This window comes from Colius striatus, chromosome 2 (genome assembly GCF_028858725.1).
Source record: "Colius striatus isolate bColStr4 chromosome 2, bColStr4.1.hap1, whole genome shotgun sequence".
NCBI classification, from domain to species: Eukaryota; Metazoa; Chordata; class Aves; order Coliiformes; family Coliidae; genus Colius; species Colius striatus.
The window spans coordinates 56,494,699-56,514,797 of NC_084760.1; the positions used below are offsets into that span (position 1 = coordinate 56,494,699).

Here is a 20,099-nt window from a genome sequence, read left to right on the forward strand (position 1 = left end):
GGTTTTGAATGTCTGAAGAGGAGACTCAATAACCCATCAGGGCAGCCATTACAGTGCTCCATCACCTTCACAATGAAGAAAATCTTCCTTGTGTTTCTTTGGAACCTCTTATGTTGCAGCTTGTACCCATTACTCTTTGTCCTTTCTTTGGACATCATTGTGTAGAGCTTGGCTCTATCCTCATGACACCTGCCCTTTACATATTTGTAAACATTAATAAGATCACCTCTAAATCTCCTCTTCTCCCAGATAACAGTCAAATATTTCCTTCTTTTACCGAGTCTGTAGTTTTCAATTTGCAAACCAGTTCCTCTTTAAAGAATTAGATAATAGCTAGTTGCCTGCAAAATTAATGCTTTTTAATTTTTTTTTTTTTTTTTTTGTGGGTATTTAAATACTGTCATGCCCAATATGAATTCTACAGGAAGTGTTGATATTGTTACAAATACACTCTCTCCCATCTTTCCAGTTTTGGGGTAAGATATCAGATGCTTATCAGAGCAAGCTGGTCATTAGTTCCAAGGGGGAAGTGTGAATGTCTGGAGTTTTAATCCAGAGCAGTACAGTCATGGTGAAATACTGGTAGAAGACTGGAATTCACTACAGTAAAACAGCACAGAGGCTGCAGACACCTAACAATCCACCATTTAGTTGATTGGTTGATTAGTATTCTTCCAAAGGAAATTCTACATTATATATTTAAGTAAAACATTTTTTTTATCATATGAAGAAATTTCCAGCTTATCAAATAGTTATTCTAATACCAGGTATTTCTAATTAAAATACCACCTTAGCATATCTAACTGCAGAAAACACAATTGCCTTGCAGGTTATATATATATATATGTGTGTGTGTGTGTGTGTATGTTTAAAAGATTATTTCTTTTTCAGATAATTTATGTGTATTCCAGGGTATCTGTGTGAAAATACACTTGAAATTACTTCTATAAACAACACTCCCTTTTCTTGCATTAAAATTGCACATATCTGATAGAAAACTGCAGAGGAAAGTGTTATATTTAAATTCAGTTATGTTTTTGCTTTACATGTTGGGTACTTCCAATTATTGTATTAAATATATCAAATCTCAGTGGAATGACTGGTGCTGTTACATATTTATAAATACTATGTATTCCCTGAACAATGCTTCAGTCATTATAATCATAGATTCACATTGCTGAGTGACTCAGAAGGTCAATTAGTCCATGTCCCCAGACTAAATGTGTATGAAAATGTGACAGAATTTTGTCTATATTGTTTTTAAATGCCAGCATCGATACATCACACAGACTCCCCAGGCAGTCCTTTCCAGCAATTTCCTCTACCTTCACTTCAGAAACTTTTTTTCCCCAAGATCTAATTTGTATCCTTTTTGTGATGTAGTCTAGTTCCTGGGCTTATGATGGATGTCTCTCCATTCTAGGCAGAGTAACAGGTTACTCAGTGCTTTTTAACAGCAGTTGTGTTCTCAGTGTTCTCTCTTTTGAGCTAGGAAAACTCCATTTTCTTCTGCCTTCATAGGTCTTGTTTTCAGACATCTTCTAATTCAGATTTCTCGCCTCTGATTCCTCTCTGGTCAGTCTGTAGTTTTTCTTGAAGTTTTTTGAGTTGAAGCTTTGCCAATACTAAGCTAACATGAATTGCATCATTGCTTCAAACTACACTCCTGTTTATACAACCCAGCAACATGACAGTGTTGACTTCTATGCAGATTGTGAACTGTGATAACCTTCTCCTCCCTTGTGAGACAGCAGTGTCCAAGCTGTTGTCTACCCATACTGTGCTTGCATATTTAGTTATTTCAACCTAAGTAGTGTACTTTCCACTTCTCCCTGCTGAATAGCCCTTTTCAGGAAAAATCTTAGATTTCTCAAAATGATTTATAATGCCACTGGCCGATTCCCCAGAAGGCTGTGCTGCCATTCAGTGGGATCTCAACCGGCTTAAGAGTTGGGCAGAGAGGAACCTCATGAGGTTCAACAAGGACCAGTGCAGAGTCCTGCATCTGGGAAGGAACAACCCCACACACCAGTATAGACTGGAGGTCGAACTGCTGGAGACCAACTCTGCAGAGAGAGACCTGGCAGTCCTGGTTGATAATAAACTGAACATGAGCCAGCAATGTGCCCTCGTGGCCAAGAAGGCCAATGGCATCCTGGGATGCATCAAGAAGAGTATGGCCAGCAGGTCGAGGGAGGTTCTTCTCCCCCTCCATTCTGCCCTGGTGAGGCCTCATCTGGAGTCCTGTGTCCAGCTCTGGGCTCCTCAGATCAAGAGGGACAGAGAACTTCTGGAGAGAGTCCAGCACAGGACCACCAAGATGATCAGGGGACTGAACATCTTTCGTATGACGAAAGACTGCAGGAACTGGGGATGTTTAGAAAAGAGGAGACTGAGGGGAGATCTTATTCACATTTACAAATATCTAAATGGTGAGTGTCAGGAGATTGGGACATTCCTTTTTTCTATAGTAGCTAGCAACAGGACAAGGGGTAATGGGATGAAGCTGGAACACAAAAAGTTCAACTTAAATATAAGAAAATGGGTGACAGGTGATGTAAGCAGTGATGTGAGGATGATGGAACAGTGCAACTGCTGCCCAGAGGGGTTGTGGAGTCTCCTTCCTTGAAGATCTTCAAAACCCGCCTGGACATGTTGCCTTGCGACCTGATCTAGGTGAACCTGCTTCTATGGGGGGGGTGGACTAGATGCTATCTAAAGGTCCCTTCCAACCCCTCCCATTCTATGATTCTGTGATTCTATGATACACTAATGGGCTCACTCTACATCTTGGAAAGTGTTTATTTGAATATCTAGTCTCAGTGTAATAAATTTAATCTCACTTACTGTGAGAGTCCCTTTAATTTTGTGGAATTCTCATCAGTACAAAAAATTAAATAGATTCTGAAGTTATTTTGGATTAAGCTCTATCAACAGGTTAAAAGACTAAAAAATACATGAGGGAATGTGGGGAGTTTTGTAGAGACTTGTTGCACTACAGGGTGGGCTTGTCTCCTGTCGTCTTCAGCAAGGGTAGATTAATGATGAAGACTTACAGGATGCCATGCACTAAGAACAAGTCATGAAATAGTGTGTCATTATAGTGGTGAGGTGCACTACCACAAAACCAAGACTCTGCCATTTTCTAACCTTTGAGGACTAGACTATGTAAACTTTACTTTTCAGGCTTAACTCTGACATTCATTTTTGAGATTAGATTCTTCTTTTTATTTGAGAAATGAATGCACAAATAATGCTTTATAGATTACTCTTCAAAATTAAATTATTTATTTAGATTGGTCAAATTCAGTTCCCAGTTATGTCAGAATTGCACTAATGTCCATTGTAGAAAACTGCTCTGGTACTAGGAATACAGGAAAGCTTTAATACTTCCACTGATTCTCTTCAAGAAATAAAAAAATATCAGTGATATTGATGTAAAAGCTATGTGTCTTTGTGTAAATAAAAGAGCCATCTCATAAGTATTTTATGAGAATTTTACTACAAAGAAAGAGATAGAATACATGTGGCATTTTTCTGGCACTTCATAATAAAGGCATTATATAGATACTGCAAAAATGAGTTGTTTATTGAAATGTCTATATTTTTCCATTGGGCAGATATACATTTCGTCAAAAATATTTTTACTCAGTCTCTATTTAATAAACTAGATATACTATGTTTATTCCATGATTGGGGGGGGGAAAAAAAAAAAGAAAACTCTACTTTGAATTCACAGTGTTTTGCAATATTCTTAAGCATCAGGAAATCAAAGAAGAGCTCTCTGTATCATTCTTCCCCCGTGACTGTTCTATTGTGTATACCAGCTTTCCAATTCAAAGTAATAAAAGCATCGATCTTCTAACATCTTGACAGTGAAGTTCCTCTAATTCTTTATTAGCACTAAACACAAACAAAAAATTTAGTATAAGCAGCCCCAAGAGATGCTTCAACCAGATTTCTGCATTTCCCTGGGCTAGATCAGCTCCTGAAAACTTAATTTAAGAAACTGACACAGACACTACAGTTAGAATGGTAAATCTACTCCCCATCAGTTTCTTAAATAAAGTTTTCAATCACTGATTCAGTCTGCAGAGATAGAGCTCTGTTCTAGTTGCCCCACTCAAGCTACATTGATTAAAGATCATTGCTACTAGTGTTTCATCTTATTCTGAGCTGGAAATTGGAGGATCTTTGGATACAGAGTGGGATACTGAACAGATTTTAAGTGAAATTTTAGCTAGAGAACATGATGTGTTTACGTATAAAATATGCACACCTAAGTAGTGTAATTATATGGTTCAAACAGAATGAATGCAAGAGAGAAAAAGAAAAAAAGGTTTCCACTTTTTTGTGCATTAATTTTTTTTTATTCCCAGTTACTCGTGACATATCAATGGCAAGATAGAGGAGATCCATAGTTGTAGCTGCATTATTAGACATCTTTGAGTCCAATATTTATGCCACTCCAATGCAACCTTTTCTTCCCTCACGTCACTGAAGGACACACATCCAGGTTGTATCAAGGCAGAAAGCATGTAAGTCAAAAATCTATTCTTGGTTCCTGGACATGATTTTACTGCAGAGTGGTGTACAAGTCAGATTTGACTTGCTATACTTTTACTACTACCCTGCTTCCCACTACATTATAGTAAGGTTTTTGAAGGATATCCCACACATATTTGTGCTGCAGGAAGATAATCCATTCTGTAATTTGGGGCAATGCGTGGATTTGGCTTCTGGGCTGCTTTTTTGTTTGTTTTCTGAAGAACTACAACAATATTTCCAAGTCTTCAAGAAGAGAGACTTTGAATCACAAAATTATTTAGGTTGGAAAGTCACCTTGTCAAACTCGCTTGTCAAAGGAAGGACAATTAAATGATATCCCCACAGGCCTTCTGCTGTTAATGCTGAGGCTCTGATCCCTCAAGGTCTCTTCAGACATCCTGTGATCTAGTCTATAATTAGCTCACTGGCCTTTGCTGGACTAGTTCCAGTATGTTCATGTCTCTCTTGCACTGGGGAGACCAGAACTAGACCCAGCCTTCCAGGTGTATCTCAGCAGCGCTGAGCAGAGTTGAAGAAATACCTTCCTCTGCCTGCTGGTGACACTCCTCCTGATGGAGCCCAGAAGGTTGTTAGTCACCAGAATCTCCAGGTCCTTTCCAGGAGAGATGGTCCCCTGACAGTCAGTGCTCAGTCACAGATAGATCTCCATTCTCATTGAAAAATAAGCAAATTACCAACAGTTCTGTGTGAGAGCAATGACAGAGACTCCTCACACACACTCAAACTGTCTTGGGACCAATCAATGTAAATCTGAACTGAAAGGCAATCTTCCCCTTCTCACAACCCTGTGAGATGGAGCAAAACATCCAAACATCAGTCTTCAGTGACATAGGAGCTGACACCTCACACAAACTGTTACTGAACTATTATTAGTACATAACCAATCTAGGAATTAATTTTTAAGGATGCCTGACAGATACTTGATCCTACTCTTTAATAGGGTTTTCTGTGTTGTCTTTTATAAAATATTTCTTACATACTTTCATTTTAACACTTGAAGAAAAAATATTGTTTAAAAAGGAAATATTTGAATTGATCCATATTATTTTTCTTTATATTAGTTTTAATTTAACTGTTAAGAAGGGAATAAAGATTTTGCAAGACTAAAACAGAAAATACAATACCAAACAGCATGTTACATGATTCAACACAATTATTTCTTTTTTAACCACTATATATTCCACAAAATATCAGATGAAAATCTTTGTATCTAAAAGGAAAGATAATTAAATCACAGGAAACAGAGGCTCATGTGAATAGTTTTAGGAAGAAATTGTGTGGTATCTGGAAAAGTACTTGTTATCACCTAATAGCACCATCAGTTCAAAATTGGAATGCTGCACAGTGAATCTGTATACTTTTTGTACATCTTATGTCTATCATACAGGATAGCATATAACACATATGTTCATATATATATCGATATATATGTATTGCGTGCTGTGCAGTCAACATGTAAAAGAGTAACAAGCTATTCGTCTACAGAATTAGTACCTTAACTGATTTAAGTTGCTACATTTTCTTCTGCAGTACATGAGGTGCTTTGCTTCATATTAGCTAAAAAATCTATCATGGTATCATAATATTATTTCTCAGGATGTGTTTTTTAAAACTTAATAAGAAACATACAGTTATCCAAAATTATACACTGAATATTTTTAAATATCTTTGAATTATTCTTAGTAGGCTGCAGTTTACTGAAGTGGTAGGCATTATAATGTCTTAACAATAGCACAAGAGAGAAGGTTACACACATGGAATGTTTGCTAACACCAGCTTGTTTGATATTGCAGGTTTTTTAATAATGCTTAATGTTTATTAATTAAGAGTTTCTTTTTAGTTTGATTCCATGAGACCTCTAATATCAGAACAGAAGTTTGGGAAGCTTATTCTTAATTTCTGAATCAAGGATTTGAACCCACATCATCTACATTGCCTATGTGGGAGTGCTAATGTTTTCCAGTTTGCAAATGCAGCCTAAGTGCCCCAGTAAGTCTGGTTTAGAAAAGTGTAATATTTTCTCCTGAAAATATTGAAACAGTTTTGATTTTATTCTTATTTACTTCCTTTTGAAAGCTACAATTAGCTAAAACTGGAACTACTGAATAGTCTCATTATTCAAAATTATTTCTGAGGCACGGGGCAGAAAAAAGTCCAAATTATCAGCTCTAGAACAGGAGGAACCATGCACGTTGTTTCTTAGAAATAATTCAAATAATACTCATTTCAACATAACATTCATTTCAACCTGTTGTTTTACTCAAGGTTATTTATATTTGTGTCTGCAGTCTCTAAGTACTATTGATCCGTGTGTTTGCCTGTGTAAACCAAGAAAAGAGACATCCCTTCTCTACCATTTAAAAAGAAGAGGGAAAAAAAAAGTCAGTCCTGAGAAGCTAAAGAATTTAAACTTCTTTAAAAGCATTCTATCTTACGCATAAAAAATAGTACTGATATATTTTGAAAGCAATGAAATCATATATTTTCATCTCAAAATGAATAAATAGGGTTTAGGAGCAACTCAGAACATTCACTTTAGAAAGAGATCTAGAATTGCACTGAGTTTAGTACAGTTATAAAATCCTTTTCTATTTTTTTTTCCATGTAACACAGCTTTAGAGTGGGAAAAAAATACATGTGCCACCACCCTCTTTCCAGCTGTAGACCTGTGCCTTAAATCATGTCACTCAGTTCCTCTCCAAAGCAGAAACTTTGGTCTCTAAGATATCTGTAGGATCATCATATTCTGGTACACCAGTAAATATTTAAATTCCATCTTTACAGGTTTAATCTAAATTTTAGTCTTTTGGAGTGAAAGAACTAGTTTGTATTGGTTTTAACAAAATCTGGTAATAATCCCATGCCCATTAGTTGGATTAGAACAACAAAGGTCACCTGAGATGAAAACTGCCCACCGTACATCCCCATTATCAAAGCCTAGAGGCAAGCTGTTTTCCTCAGAGAATGGCTATTTGTCCAAAGAGAAACTTTTAAAAACAAGGTATTACATGTGACTCAATTTTCCTAAAAAAACCAAAAAAAACCAAACCAATTCCAGAATTATATCCTTGATTACTCCATAGTGAGAAATAAACAAGATTCCACAGTTAGCTACTATTCTGGCATGTGAGCACTTCTAGTCAACAGTTTATTTCAGTGTATTTTATCATTGCACAAGCTTAAATCCTCCAGAAAGTCATTTTCCAATAAGTTACAAAAGTTCTAGTGCTCAAGATCTTTGCTAAACGTGTACAAGAGCTAAATAAAAATTTCTGTGTGATAGCATAGAGATTGCAACTTCTCAGTCCCCATGATATGCAACATTGAGCTACAGGGATAGGCTTAATTCTCTTGTTCTGCAGAAAATACATTCAAAGGATCTTAGCCTAGAACATTCTTAGTCTAAAACAATTCTCTTTTGATATGAAAAAATCTTTGTGGGATACTAATAATCATTTTAACATTGAGATAGAAACTGAAAGTTTTTACTTTCTTTTTATGACATTTTTAACTGAAGAACTGTGTCAAAATTTTTTGAACAAAGAGATTAATGAAACGTGAACTGATTAATTTAATATTCTGGAGTTTTGCAAGTATCTTTAAAAAAATAAGCTAAGCAGAATAGATGAAAATCTTTAGGTTTCTCAATGTACATATTCCAATACAAGAAAAATCTGAAGATCTTAATTAAGATAACATTGATTGCAGCTCTAACAATTTCATAAGATTATCAATAGGTATCATATAATGGAATATGAAGTGACAATGTCAAACCCTGTGTAACAGTACCTATGCTTTTTGAGGACTCTTATTTTATTAATATAACACTCTAGTTTTGTTTTTTTTTTTAGAAGAAAATCAGGACACTCAAGTCATCTCTTTCTTTCATGTTGATATCTTTATAACTGATTCTTTGAAATCTTCAGAAGTACGTTGGAAATCACTTTTTAACAGAATGATAAAATCTAAGTGAGACATTTTTTGCTGGTTTTCATGAACTTCATGAGTAAATCTGTCGAGTGGATTCAAACTGGTTAAATATTATGTGATTAATGACACATGTAAATCAAATTTCATATCCAATTTGGAATTATACTGACACAAAACCGTTTTGTAAGACAATAATAAATGATAGAATTCTAAGTTACTGAAAAAGTATTGTAATGAAAAGGAAATTATCATGCACAATCAAAAAAGTGGAGAAGCTAAAACTCAGTTTGAATGAAACAGCATAAAAAAGATCAGGAACTTCAAATATTAATGATCCCTACACAGTTCTACAATATTTCTTGTCTATCAGTTGTGGGTTAAAAAGGAAAAGAGAAACACAGCTGCCAAGAACACAGCTGCTAAGCTCTGTTTTGAGCAGGTTTTCTTTTCTTTAGACAGGAAAAGATCTGGTTGCATGAGAAAATGGTACTGCCTGATGAGAGCTAGTTTTAGTGGAAAAGTGAGATAACAGAAGAAAAAATGCACATAGAGGTCTCTGTGCTTCCGAGGCATCTGGAACGACAAATGCTTTCAGACCCTGATCTTTTATCACTGAAATCTTGTGTGATCGTTCAGTCTCCTAGCAGCCTGTTCTTGCTAGTTTGAGTTTGAAAAATGAAACAAATGGTTGCATAGTTGTGTTTGACAAAAGTTGTACAGAGACTTGGCAGGTTCACACAGATTTCAGCAATTCCTAATTAGAAAAATGGAAGAAACTTATTCATCATGACACAGCAAGCCCCAACCATTGAAGTCAGTGCAATATAATTTCCCTGAGTCTATGAGATCTTCTGGACTTTCAAAGAGAATCCTCTTGAATTACTGCTGTCTATTTTTGCTCTTGGTACTGTGTTTGGGATCAGCTTCTCCAAGCTGCACGCAACAAAAATCATTAAATCGGTAATATACTGTAATTAGTGCATAGAAGCACTTAGTGTAATATACTTGGCAACACATTATACTTATTAGTAGCAATGTAGTACATTACACACAGAGCTATCTTCATTTTGAGCACTGCTGTCCTCTTGATGCAAAGAACATTGTATTAATTTCTGACAACTCTTTTCAAAGCTTTCTATTGTCATATTTGGTCATCAGCTGTCCTCAGTCAGAAAACATCATATGCTGTGCAGTTAATCCCACCAAAAGTTATGTACCATATTAAACGCAGACACAAAACTATCAGAGCTCAATGTTTTTTGCAAACTAAGATGAAATAAAATTATGGATTTGATTTTAAGATGTCTCTGTTTCAAGTCTCTGAGATCTGATCTCTGATATCTCTAAACTCAAGCATTTGTGTAATCCAGCCATATTCCTCCTGAGCACTATAAATACCAACATATCTTAAGAATATTAGTAAAGATGTTCTACTAAGTATTTTCTAAGGATGTTTCCTCCATGAGGAATAGCAAAATCTACTTTAATGCATGAGTTTTTATTAACAGGCTTTACAAATACCAGCAGTATTTACAAAAGCAGCAGAGTGATCATCAATAAAGCTCATACAGATGTATTTCTGTGTCCATGAAGGAAGCAGCTGTTTGTTGAATTTAGGATGATGAAATCGTCCTTGACATACAGACTGTGAACAACACCAGATTGACATGTCCAATGTGTATCAACAGTTCTTGTTAGGTTTCATAGCTTCAAGGCTTATCAGACCATTTCTCTGCATTTCCGTGAACAACATTTCAGCCAGATGTTGGAAAGAAAACAGACAGCAAATACACTGGAGAGTACAACAAATCCCCAGCTTCCAGTGTAGACTTTATGTCCACTAAAACTGCATTCATACAGTGTACAAAGTAAATAGCAAGCAGAGTTTGTCCAAAAATAGCTCTAAATGTTTTCAGTGTAAGAGATGTTCATGATAGATACATTATCCATTCCTTGGCTTACACTCTTCTACAAAAAGATTCAAGTCCTTAACAGTTTTTTTTTTACTAAGAAGTAAAACTTTTTCATAAGTAAGGTGACTTTCATTTCTAAGCAAGAGGAACTACTCTGCTAATACGGTTGCATGTAGAGGGACAAGCAAGGTTATAGGCAAGGTTATAGGCAAGGTTATAGGCAAGTTCAAAGCCTATAACATTTTATACTTGGGAAGATTTAACTATGCAGCAGCTGACTTTGTGCTGAATAGGCTCCTTCTACACTGATTCTTTTGCTACATATTTTGGGGATAGGAACTGACAGGTTCTAATTTACATGTTGGATTGTCAAAATATCATTTCACTATCATTCTTATTCCAGTCAAGTTTGACTTGAGCCATGACTGATGTCTAAACTTACTAGAACCAGATCTACTGCATGTACTCATTGTTTTGGTTTCTGAACATGACCTTGCTTGTTATCTGGTTCAGTACATAATAGTCATGCTCCTTGAAACCCTTCTCAGCCACATTATTCAAAGTTCTTTAAGATTGGAAGTTGGGGCTTTCAGCAGGGCTTATTTGGTCTTACTATTATAAAGAGTTAAGGAATATAATATTTCTGTCACAGGTCTTTTTTCTGAGCAAAGGAAACAACACAGCATTTTACTAATTACTCAGAGGTAGGAAAAAATATAGATCTGATAAAGATCTGTAATTTTTTGCTAGTAAGAACTTAAAACACTATCCCTGAACAAAACATGGTAATTTACATTCAATTGAACTGCCAAAAGATGATTTGAGGGCAAGGGGATTTTCTAAACTAACAATTTATTTCAGAAAGTCATCTGGGGATAAATTTTGCGATGGAAGAAAGTTGGACTTTGTGAAGTTTTATTTACATACATAATGATAACTATTTTAATGTATTATTATGTTTTATGTGCAATTTGGAAACTTACTTGTGCTTTTAACTTGCAAAGTTTTGGATTACTACACCCTTTGTAAGCAAACATAACTGCCTCTACAGCAATGATGTTCTAACCAAAGAGCTTAGTTTTGATTTTTATGTTTACCTTATCTTGACCCTTTTTAACTTCACCTTGCAGATGCATAACAAATACTCAGATTCCACAAGGCAATTTATCCCTTTCTTTTTCAAGGAATACATTTGTCATCCCTTGCCTGCACTTTGTAAAATATTTTTAGTCCATCACAGTTTTTCTGAAGTTATTGCAAATGATTAAATGAAGCCGGACAACGAATCCTATTCATCCAAGCTGTGTCTTTGATAAGAGATTAGAGGTTAAGAATTTTCCATGGAAACTAGAATGGCTTAAAGGTTTTCTAACAATAACATGATGGATTACCATTTTAGTCATTCAGGAATAAATCTATTACTTTAACCAAAGTTACTCCAAAGATTCTTCAACTTCTGACATCAGGTGAGAAGGCCAGTGTGCTACTGAGAGGCCCTAACAGCACTGACTCCAGGAAGAAAAATAGCCTTCTAGTTTTCATGTAAGGCAAAAATGACCATTTCCAAGAAACATCTGGCAGACATTTTTCAGTGTCTGCAGTTTTGGTAGGAAGAGGTTCAGAGGAAGAAAGGAAACATTTGTTGGGGGTGAATACTTACAGTCATAGGTAAATATATCTATTTTGGGGAAATTTGCATAGTTTATACAATTGTTCGGTGTTGCTTTGATCACCTTCAAATGAAGTTAGTTGCATGACTAAATTCTTATGAAGCATTATGCATTTTCTCATACAGCTTATTATTTGTTGGATTGAGCTATTGTGAGAATGTAAGGTTCATTGTAAAAATATTTATGGTCCTTCCTGCTTTCTGGTAGCTGAGTGTGTTTATGCGTGGTAGTAGCTGATTATTTAAAAATAGACACACTTTCTGCTCTTTTATACAAGAACTGGAACTTAAAGAAAAAAACTATTCAGCTAAACTACAGTGTTAGATGTAATCACAGATATATTGGCATGTCAGCTCTGACATTATCCAAATCCTTTCTGGATGGAGTTACCTTTGCATGAGTTAAAGCAAAAAGGGAAAATCAGTGGGACTGAAAACATTACTGTTTTTGAAGAGAGAGAAATGTGGGCACAACAAATCTGCCGCAGAATGGCATTCTATTCCTTTTGGCATGGTAAAACTAATAAAATAGATACATTTTTAAATCTTTATGAGAATCTTCATTATTAATGTCATCAACAGATTGAAAAAAAATGTAGGTTAGGTGTGGAGAGAGTTGGGCTCTGCAAAGACGTTACTTAAAAGCAATTTTTATTGCATGACTGAACACATGTGCACATAGACTAGATAGTCACACTTTGCAATGAGGTTACATTTATAAATTATTTATAAAGGTTTGGTAAACACTGTAGACTATTACAAAATCCATAAAGTCCGTAGTTTTGCTATAACTATGTATAACACCGTGAAGTAATGTGCAACCAAGTATAATTTATGAAAGTCATATCCATAGTATTGTTTATGATGTATATTAATCATTCATTAATCCTTTATGAACTATTTATAACTATGGTCTTAATGGATAGCATGGCTGACTAGTTACTCCATCGTAGTAGCTGCATGAGAGTTAAAGGTTGCAGGCCTCTACCCCTCCTTTTTAACAAGCTAAGCAGTCTTTAGACGATGCAACATTCACTAGCTGTTTCCTTAGAGTCCTAGGAAGTTAGAAATCTAAGAGACGCACTAGAGAGAGCTCTTCTTTTCTTTTTTTTACATCTTCTCCAATATTTTAGTAGAGCTACCACAGCTCTGCTTCACAGGTTCAATGAGACAAAACTCCTCATAGATGACCCACACATGTTAAAGTCTATGAAGTCTTGTCTCCTGAGGACTTGTGTATAATTTGCTACATAGGACCACCAAAATATGGTCTGTATTTCTAGGAACTGAGCAGAGAAGGTTTGCTGCATGTCCATCAATCCTTATCGTTTCTGGAGGAAAATGGGCAATGTAACAGAAAGAGCTGCTATGGTCTAGGTCTAGGTCTAAGATCCTGGCTTGCAGGATTATTCTTCTGCTCCAAAGCAATTTGCCTGCCAAGGTACAGCTATTTGTGCTTGTTGCAAGCAAGCTCCACTAACTTTCATGTGGCAGTGCAGTTTTAACACTGCTCTTTGCTTTCTTCTGCATCCTGTGAAATCTCCCACTGAGGCATTTGATACCAGAGTGTCATCCTGACACATTAATTCTTCACTTCTTCTTTTGCAGGAAACAGATCTCATTCTGACCTTTAATATCTCAATGCATCGTTCTTGGTGGATGGAGAATGGGCCGGGCTGCACCGTGACCTCAGTAACCCCAGCACCAGACTGGGCACCAGAGGATCATCGTTATATCACTGTCTCGGGGTGTTTTCTTGAATATCAGTACATAGAAGTGGCTCACAGCTCTCTTCAGATCTTCCTTGCAGTAAGTGTTTACAGATAGCTTCACTAATACTGCCTTTTCTAGTTTCCTTCTTGCAGAATGTCATTACCAGAATAGTGGAGTATTGTGGCATTTACTCACAAACCCTGGCTCTATGTGTTTTCTTATGATACTGTTGCCTTGCAGCTAGTTCAAAACACCTGTACTTGAAAAGCTCAAACATATATGTTTATTCCTGTGAGAACTGCCAATGTGACACACTTTTTCCTGACCTCCATTTTGACCACTAAGCATGCCACAAATTATTTATAGCAGGTCAACATTCAAATTACACTATAGGATATAAGTTGTGACATAATAAGAAGTTACAGCTCTTGCTGTGAAAGTCAAATTAAATATAAAAGAAAAGCCAAAATAAAGGAGACCTTTCCAGCAGCAAAAATAGATTCATTGATCAGTCCACAGGAGTCAAAACTGGTCAATTTGTCTTTAACAATATTAATCAATATGTACTAGAGGAGAATGGGAAAGGTTCTTCACACGAAGAACAAAATATTGTACTTATATGAGAAAAAAAAAAGAAACCTGAAATATTTTTAGGAGGATAAGAACTCACTGTTACACTGCAGAAAAATCATATGGAATGAAAACAGATAGTTTGCGAGGCTGAGAATTGATAGGTTTTTCAACCACATTTACCTCTGCTAATCATTTTGCCTTGCCTCTGACCTATGTGGAAAGATGACATGAACAATTAATTACATTGAGTGACATTTGCATTTTTGTGTTTGCTGTAGTAATACTTATGTTTATGTCCAGATGAAGATGTAGATGATGGCAAATAAAGCTTCTGCTAGAGGTATAAATTTAGGCCAGTGTCTGGGTACACCGCTCCCTCTATTTTAATTTTTCATTCAAAAAATTTCAATATTTGTCTAAAAAGAGACCATATTGGCAAAAAAAAAGAAAATATATTTGTTCAGGAAGATCCAGAAGTTAATGTAAGGCTGTTGGACAGTCCATTATACACAATGTGAACCTCAGCTGTCCAAAAGTGAGCAGCTTTTCCGTCTATTTCTCAGCCTTGCTCTAAATGGCCAAGTACCAGGTGACTTCAGGACAACATGTCTCTGTGTCAATACACCTCTGCCTGAGCTCTGCTTGTAAAAGGAGGGTGGCTTAATGACCTGAAAGACCAGCCATCTCATTTCAGTGGAGCCATCTCTTCTGTGCTCCTCAGTTTGCCACACTGTAGCGAGGTAAAGGGAACCTGACCAAGAAGGAAGCAAGACAGGCACTAGATAGATCTGGAAAACAGAAACAGTCTACAGCTGGTGCAAAAGAGGTTAAAAAAACCCCAAAATTGCAATGAATAAGTAAATATGAATCAAATAGCTTTACAATTTTATTTACAAGCAACCGTTGCGACTCACACATATAATCATAAAATAATTTAGGTTGGTAAAGAACCTTAAGATCACCCAGTCCAACCATTAACCCAGCACTTCCAAACCCACCACTAAGCTGTGTTCTTAAATGCCACATCTATGTGTCTTTTGAATACCTCCAGAAATGATGACTCCACCATCTCCCTGGACAGTCTGTTCCAATGCTTGGTAACCCTTTAGTGAAGAAAATTTTCCTAATGAGAAATTTTCCTAGTGAGAATCGCACAACTGAACACTCACTGGCACCAAGCAAAGGGTGACAATCACTTCCTTGGTCCAGCTGCCCACACTGTTTCTGACAAAGCCAGGATACCATTGGCCTTCTTGGCCATCTGGGCACACTGATGGCTAATATTTAGGTGTTTGTTGACAAACACTCCCAGGTCCTTTTCTGATGGACAGCTTTCCAGACACATTTTCCCAAGCCTGCAGCATTGCAGGGGGTTGTTGTGGGCCAAGTGCAGGACTGGGCATTTGGCCTTGTTGAACTTCATACAATTGGCCTTGGACCATTGATTCAGATTGTCCAGGTCTCTCTGAAGAGTCCTCCTGCTCTCAAGCCCTCCAAAGGAAATATCCAGGCTTATTTTTCTAGCTTTTTTTGGATGTAATGAATGATGAAGAAGAACATCAAGGAATATACAGTTCAAACTTAGTTCTGTTCTTGATGCAACAAGGTTTTTGTGTGTCTATGCCTCAACAGAGCTGCATTTCTAGATAAAGCCATTCTGTACAATTCAGGGGAATGGTTCAGGATACTAAACTATTGGTAATCCACTAGCTGTAGTCAGCTACAGCTGTTTTTGTATTTCTATTCATGTTACTATAAATGTAATTATCATAGGTACAGAGCTATATAGTATAAATTAGAGTAAATTTTCTGACAATGATGATTGCAACTTTACAGTTCACATCATTTTCACATTTTCAATTGTGGACATGGAGCTCTTTTTCTGATAGAAATGCTAGCTTAAATTCACTGTCACACTGAATATGGTGAGAAACAGAGGATTTACCCGGTACTGCTCAGCAAAATATAATACAAAGCTAGAAGAGCAAACAAGCTTTTAACAAACCCAAGCCTTAGATCAGATTTATCTCGTTAGTAGAAAGAAATGAATCTTTTCTTTCAATTTTATTTTATGGGCACTTAATGTATCTTGCACTTTAACTGTAAAACTATAAATTGTAACCTACAAATTGGTTACTTGCTTTCTATTTGTATTTCTGTATGTTCATGACAAAGATCAAACTAATGTGATCTTGTCTTTTTCACGGACTGGTGGCACTGCAGCATATTTTTAAAGATGTTTTCTACTGCCTACTGATAAAATGTTACAAAGACATTTACCTTCACTGAGGACCACTCATATCAGTCTTTGAAAACATTATACTGAGTGTATTTTGTACAGCTCACCAGTAAGCTCATAAGGAATACAGCTACAGAAGGTTAGGCTTCATATAGACGTGATATTTGCTGTGGATTACTTAGTGGAAAGAATATGACAGCTAAGATAAAAGCTATAACCCCCTCCATAGTTTATACCTTCCAAAGAGCAAGTCTCAAGGAGAGTTGTGGAATATTTCAAGAATTGCACACTGATACTTTTCTGCAGAGGGGCAGAATACTCACAGTCTCCAAAAGACCACCTTTCTCCAGAGGAATGTGTCCTAAGAAACAAACAGTACCAGATTGCGAACCATATGAGTGAAGCTGCTAATTTTGTGCAAGTCAACAGAGATTGTAGGTTTTTAAGAGTCAAATTTTGAGAATTTCCATTTCTCCTACTGCTTAAACAAAGTTGTATTTAAAGGAAATGGAAGGTTAAATGATCCCAACAGTCAGATCAGGAGAATCCCCTGTGTATAGAGTGGTGATGTCCATTGCATAATACCAGCCTTAAAGACTAAAGAAAGACAAACATGTTGACACATAGATAACTTGCCTGCTTCTCCTGAGGGGTGGATTTTGCTCAGGATAAACAACTGACAATTGCTGCTTTAGCTCACACTGAAAGGCTAACAGAAAATTCAGTTTGTTCATCTTTATACTTTGACCAGTTGAATGCTTGGGGTTTGGAAAAATCTTCAAAATGAGGAAAAATTATGTAAGAACTAATGTGTGCAAGAAAAATGGTCTGATAAAATAAGGATTATCCAAATTTGAGTATTTAGCTTTTACATATGATAAAGTAGACTGGAATAATCTACAGTAATAATAGGAGCTGCAAGGCATATTCAACTACTCCTTCGTCCCATGACACAGAGAATTTAGTGCATTGGGTGATGCTGGTGGAAGACTACAGCCTCTGTAGAGCCTATTAATAAATCAACCCTTGTATCATAGATATAAAAAAATGACCATATAATGCACATTTATGTCTGTCTTGTAGCCATTCCTATGTCAGTGCCCTACTTCTTACTCATCCACTGTTTGATTTTTTTTCACGTTAATGGAAATGTATTTTGAAAAACTTCCACTGATTTTTTCACATTGTGGTACTTGCCTCTCTGAAGTGTTACACCACCAAAATCTCAGTGCCACACACCGGGCTTGTCAGTTTTTATTCTGTGCTCCATATCAATACCTCACTTGTGGTTCTTTGGAGACTGAGCCACATTGCTGTCATTTTATCTCTATGTCTTACCATCTTCTTCAAGCAAGCTAAAAAGAGAGAGGGGTTCAGAGTGAAGAATGGAGAGTGAGAGGGAGGGGAACCTATTTCATTCTTAAGTGCAGCTTTGCAGCCTGCAGTGCTGCAAAGTAAACAAACATATTTTTAGGCCACCGCCTGCAGCACACAGCTGTATGGAATTGAACAGAACTGCTATGGGGTCTGATTTGTTCTGCTTTATGTGAAACCCCAGGGTCTGGGAAAACATGTGAGGAAGGTATTTCTATGAAACAACTCACTCCTTTCCTGCACTCCTCAATTCTTGGTGAATATCATAGCTGAATTTTTAAAGGTGAGATCTTGGCTTCGTAGCATTTTGGCAGCAACAGTAATTTATGTAATGCTGTGCTGATACATGGAGAAAAAAAATGGATCATTTTGGTCACAGCTAATTAATCTGTTTTGTTGCAGAGAACTCACCTGCAATAGAGCCTGTGCTCATACTGGGCCAAGTTCTCCAACTCAACTTCCCTTCTCTCCCAGGGAAGTCTCATTTACAGAGCTATGATGTCTTCAACACCTGGACCCCACCTCTCCCTACTTATGGTGTCTACATCTTACCAAAATGAACTACTCTGGTGATGGCATGACTTGAATACCCCTATGGTTCATACATTAAAGCATCCTTATGTGCTTAATGGTTATTGATTCTTGGTGCTTACATCAGAGAGGCTATTTCATTTTCAGGACCCCTGGGTTGTCAAGGATAGATACATTTAAATTACTGATCTCTGGAGAGAATAATTCCAGGTAAAGAATGAGGTCAGTGATACTAATGGAGATTTGATTTGCTACTGGTTTGTGAAATTTTAGTTGTGTTCTCTATAATATTTATGGAGTGGAGGCTGAATAAAAGTTTTCACCCTCCCTAAACGATGGGAGGTATAGCTGCCACTTCACCATGGGGAGGGCAGTACCAGGGAGGGACACAGTGCAGAGTAAGCACTGTGCTTAGGGAAGCACCTCTGCTAAGCTTGTCAAGTAACTTCAGTGCTTAAGATGATTGTTGCACCTATGTATAAACACTATATGCATCCTATCGTTTTAGTCACATAACTAAAAAAAGGTCACAAGCTCGCAGTTTCACAGGCACCCACATCCATCAATGTCTAATTCTAGCTACAGATCTTATGTACAATTTTCTTCATTGGCACTTTTTATTGAACTCTTGTCTTACAACAGAAGGTGGACATTTTTCAGTTCAAGCCCCGAGCTGTAGTTCAGGTCAGTGGGTTCTGCTTCCTGGTTTACTACAATATCCTGGGGAACATTATTTTATCTCTCTGTGCCTCTTCCCAAATGCTGCAGAGAGAAAAGCACACCTACATTTTTCACATTCAATTTATAAGACACTGTACCATTTGCATAGACAGGGATCTCTTGGATCTCTCAAAAAGCCTCTAAATGTAGATGGCACCCAGTATAGTAAGGCCTTTGAGTCTACAAGGAAATTATAATAACAGTAATTGCATTTCATACAGAAATGGAATTCTGGTCCTCTACATCTCCCTTTTATTCTTTGACTATGCATGACCTGCTCCCACTCTCACAAGGCTGTTCTTGCAAAAGTTGACAAATTACAATCCATTTGTAGATTAAAACTCTGAAAATATGCAAATAAGAGATTAGTCTTGGAGATAAGTGTGACAGAATTACATATCTATTTGCCAACGCAGGATTCAAAGTGTTTATTATGCTTATCTTTTGCTCCTCACTTACACACTCACAAGTCTATTGATTTTAGTGGAACTAAGTGCCTGAGTTATGGGAATAAAACTAATGTGAAAGCATCACCTTAGCCAATTTGGGTTTTAGTTATATAGCCCTCGAAAAGATGAACTGTGTAATATTATTCCAGTAAAATGAGTGGAGATAAAACATTTCTTATGTAGTGTATCTAGATTATTGATGGTAACTTACCTACCAAAGAAATAAAGCCGTAAGTAAACTGCTATACAAAAGTATTGACCATTTTCATAGTGATCCCGTCCACTGACTTTTTTGTGCTCTGGATTAGTCTTAACTCCTATTTGTTCCTTCCTGTATTTATACTTGAGTATATGCTTCGTGCAACCATTAAAATTATTATCTCATTATTTAAAATTTTTAATAAGCAATTATCCATCTG

The 20,099-nt window shown here is 36.6% G+C and overlaps 1 protein-coding gene across 1 annotated transcript in view; it reads left to right on the forward strand.

The window, feature by feature from the left end:
• The window catches only part of NKAIN2 (sodium/potassium transporting ATPase interacting 2), a 303,333-nt gene that overhangs the window by 212,588 nt on the left and 70,646 nt on the right, over positions 1-20,099 (forward strand). Inside the window, exon 4 of the mRNA XM_061989613.1 lies at positions 13,690-13,890. Coding sequence (XP_061845597.1) covers positions 13,690-13,890 — 201 coding nt within the window. The remainder of the gene's footprint in view (positions 1-13,689; positions 13,891-20,099) is intronic.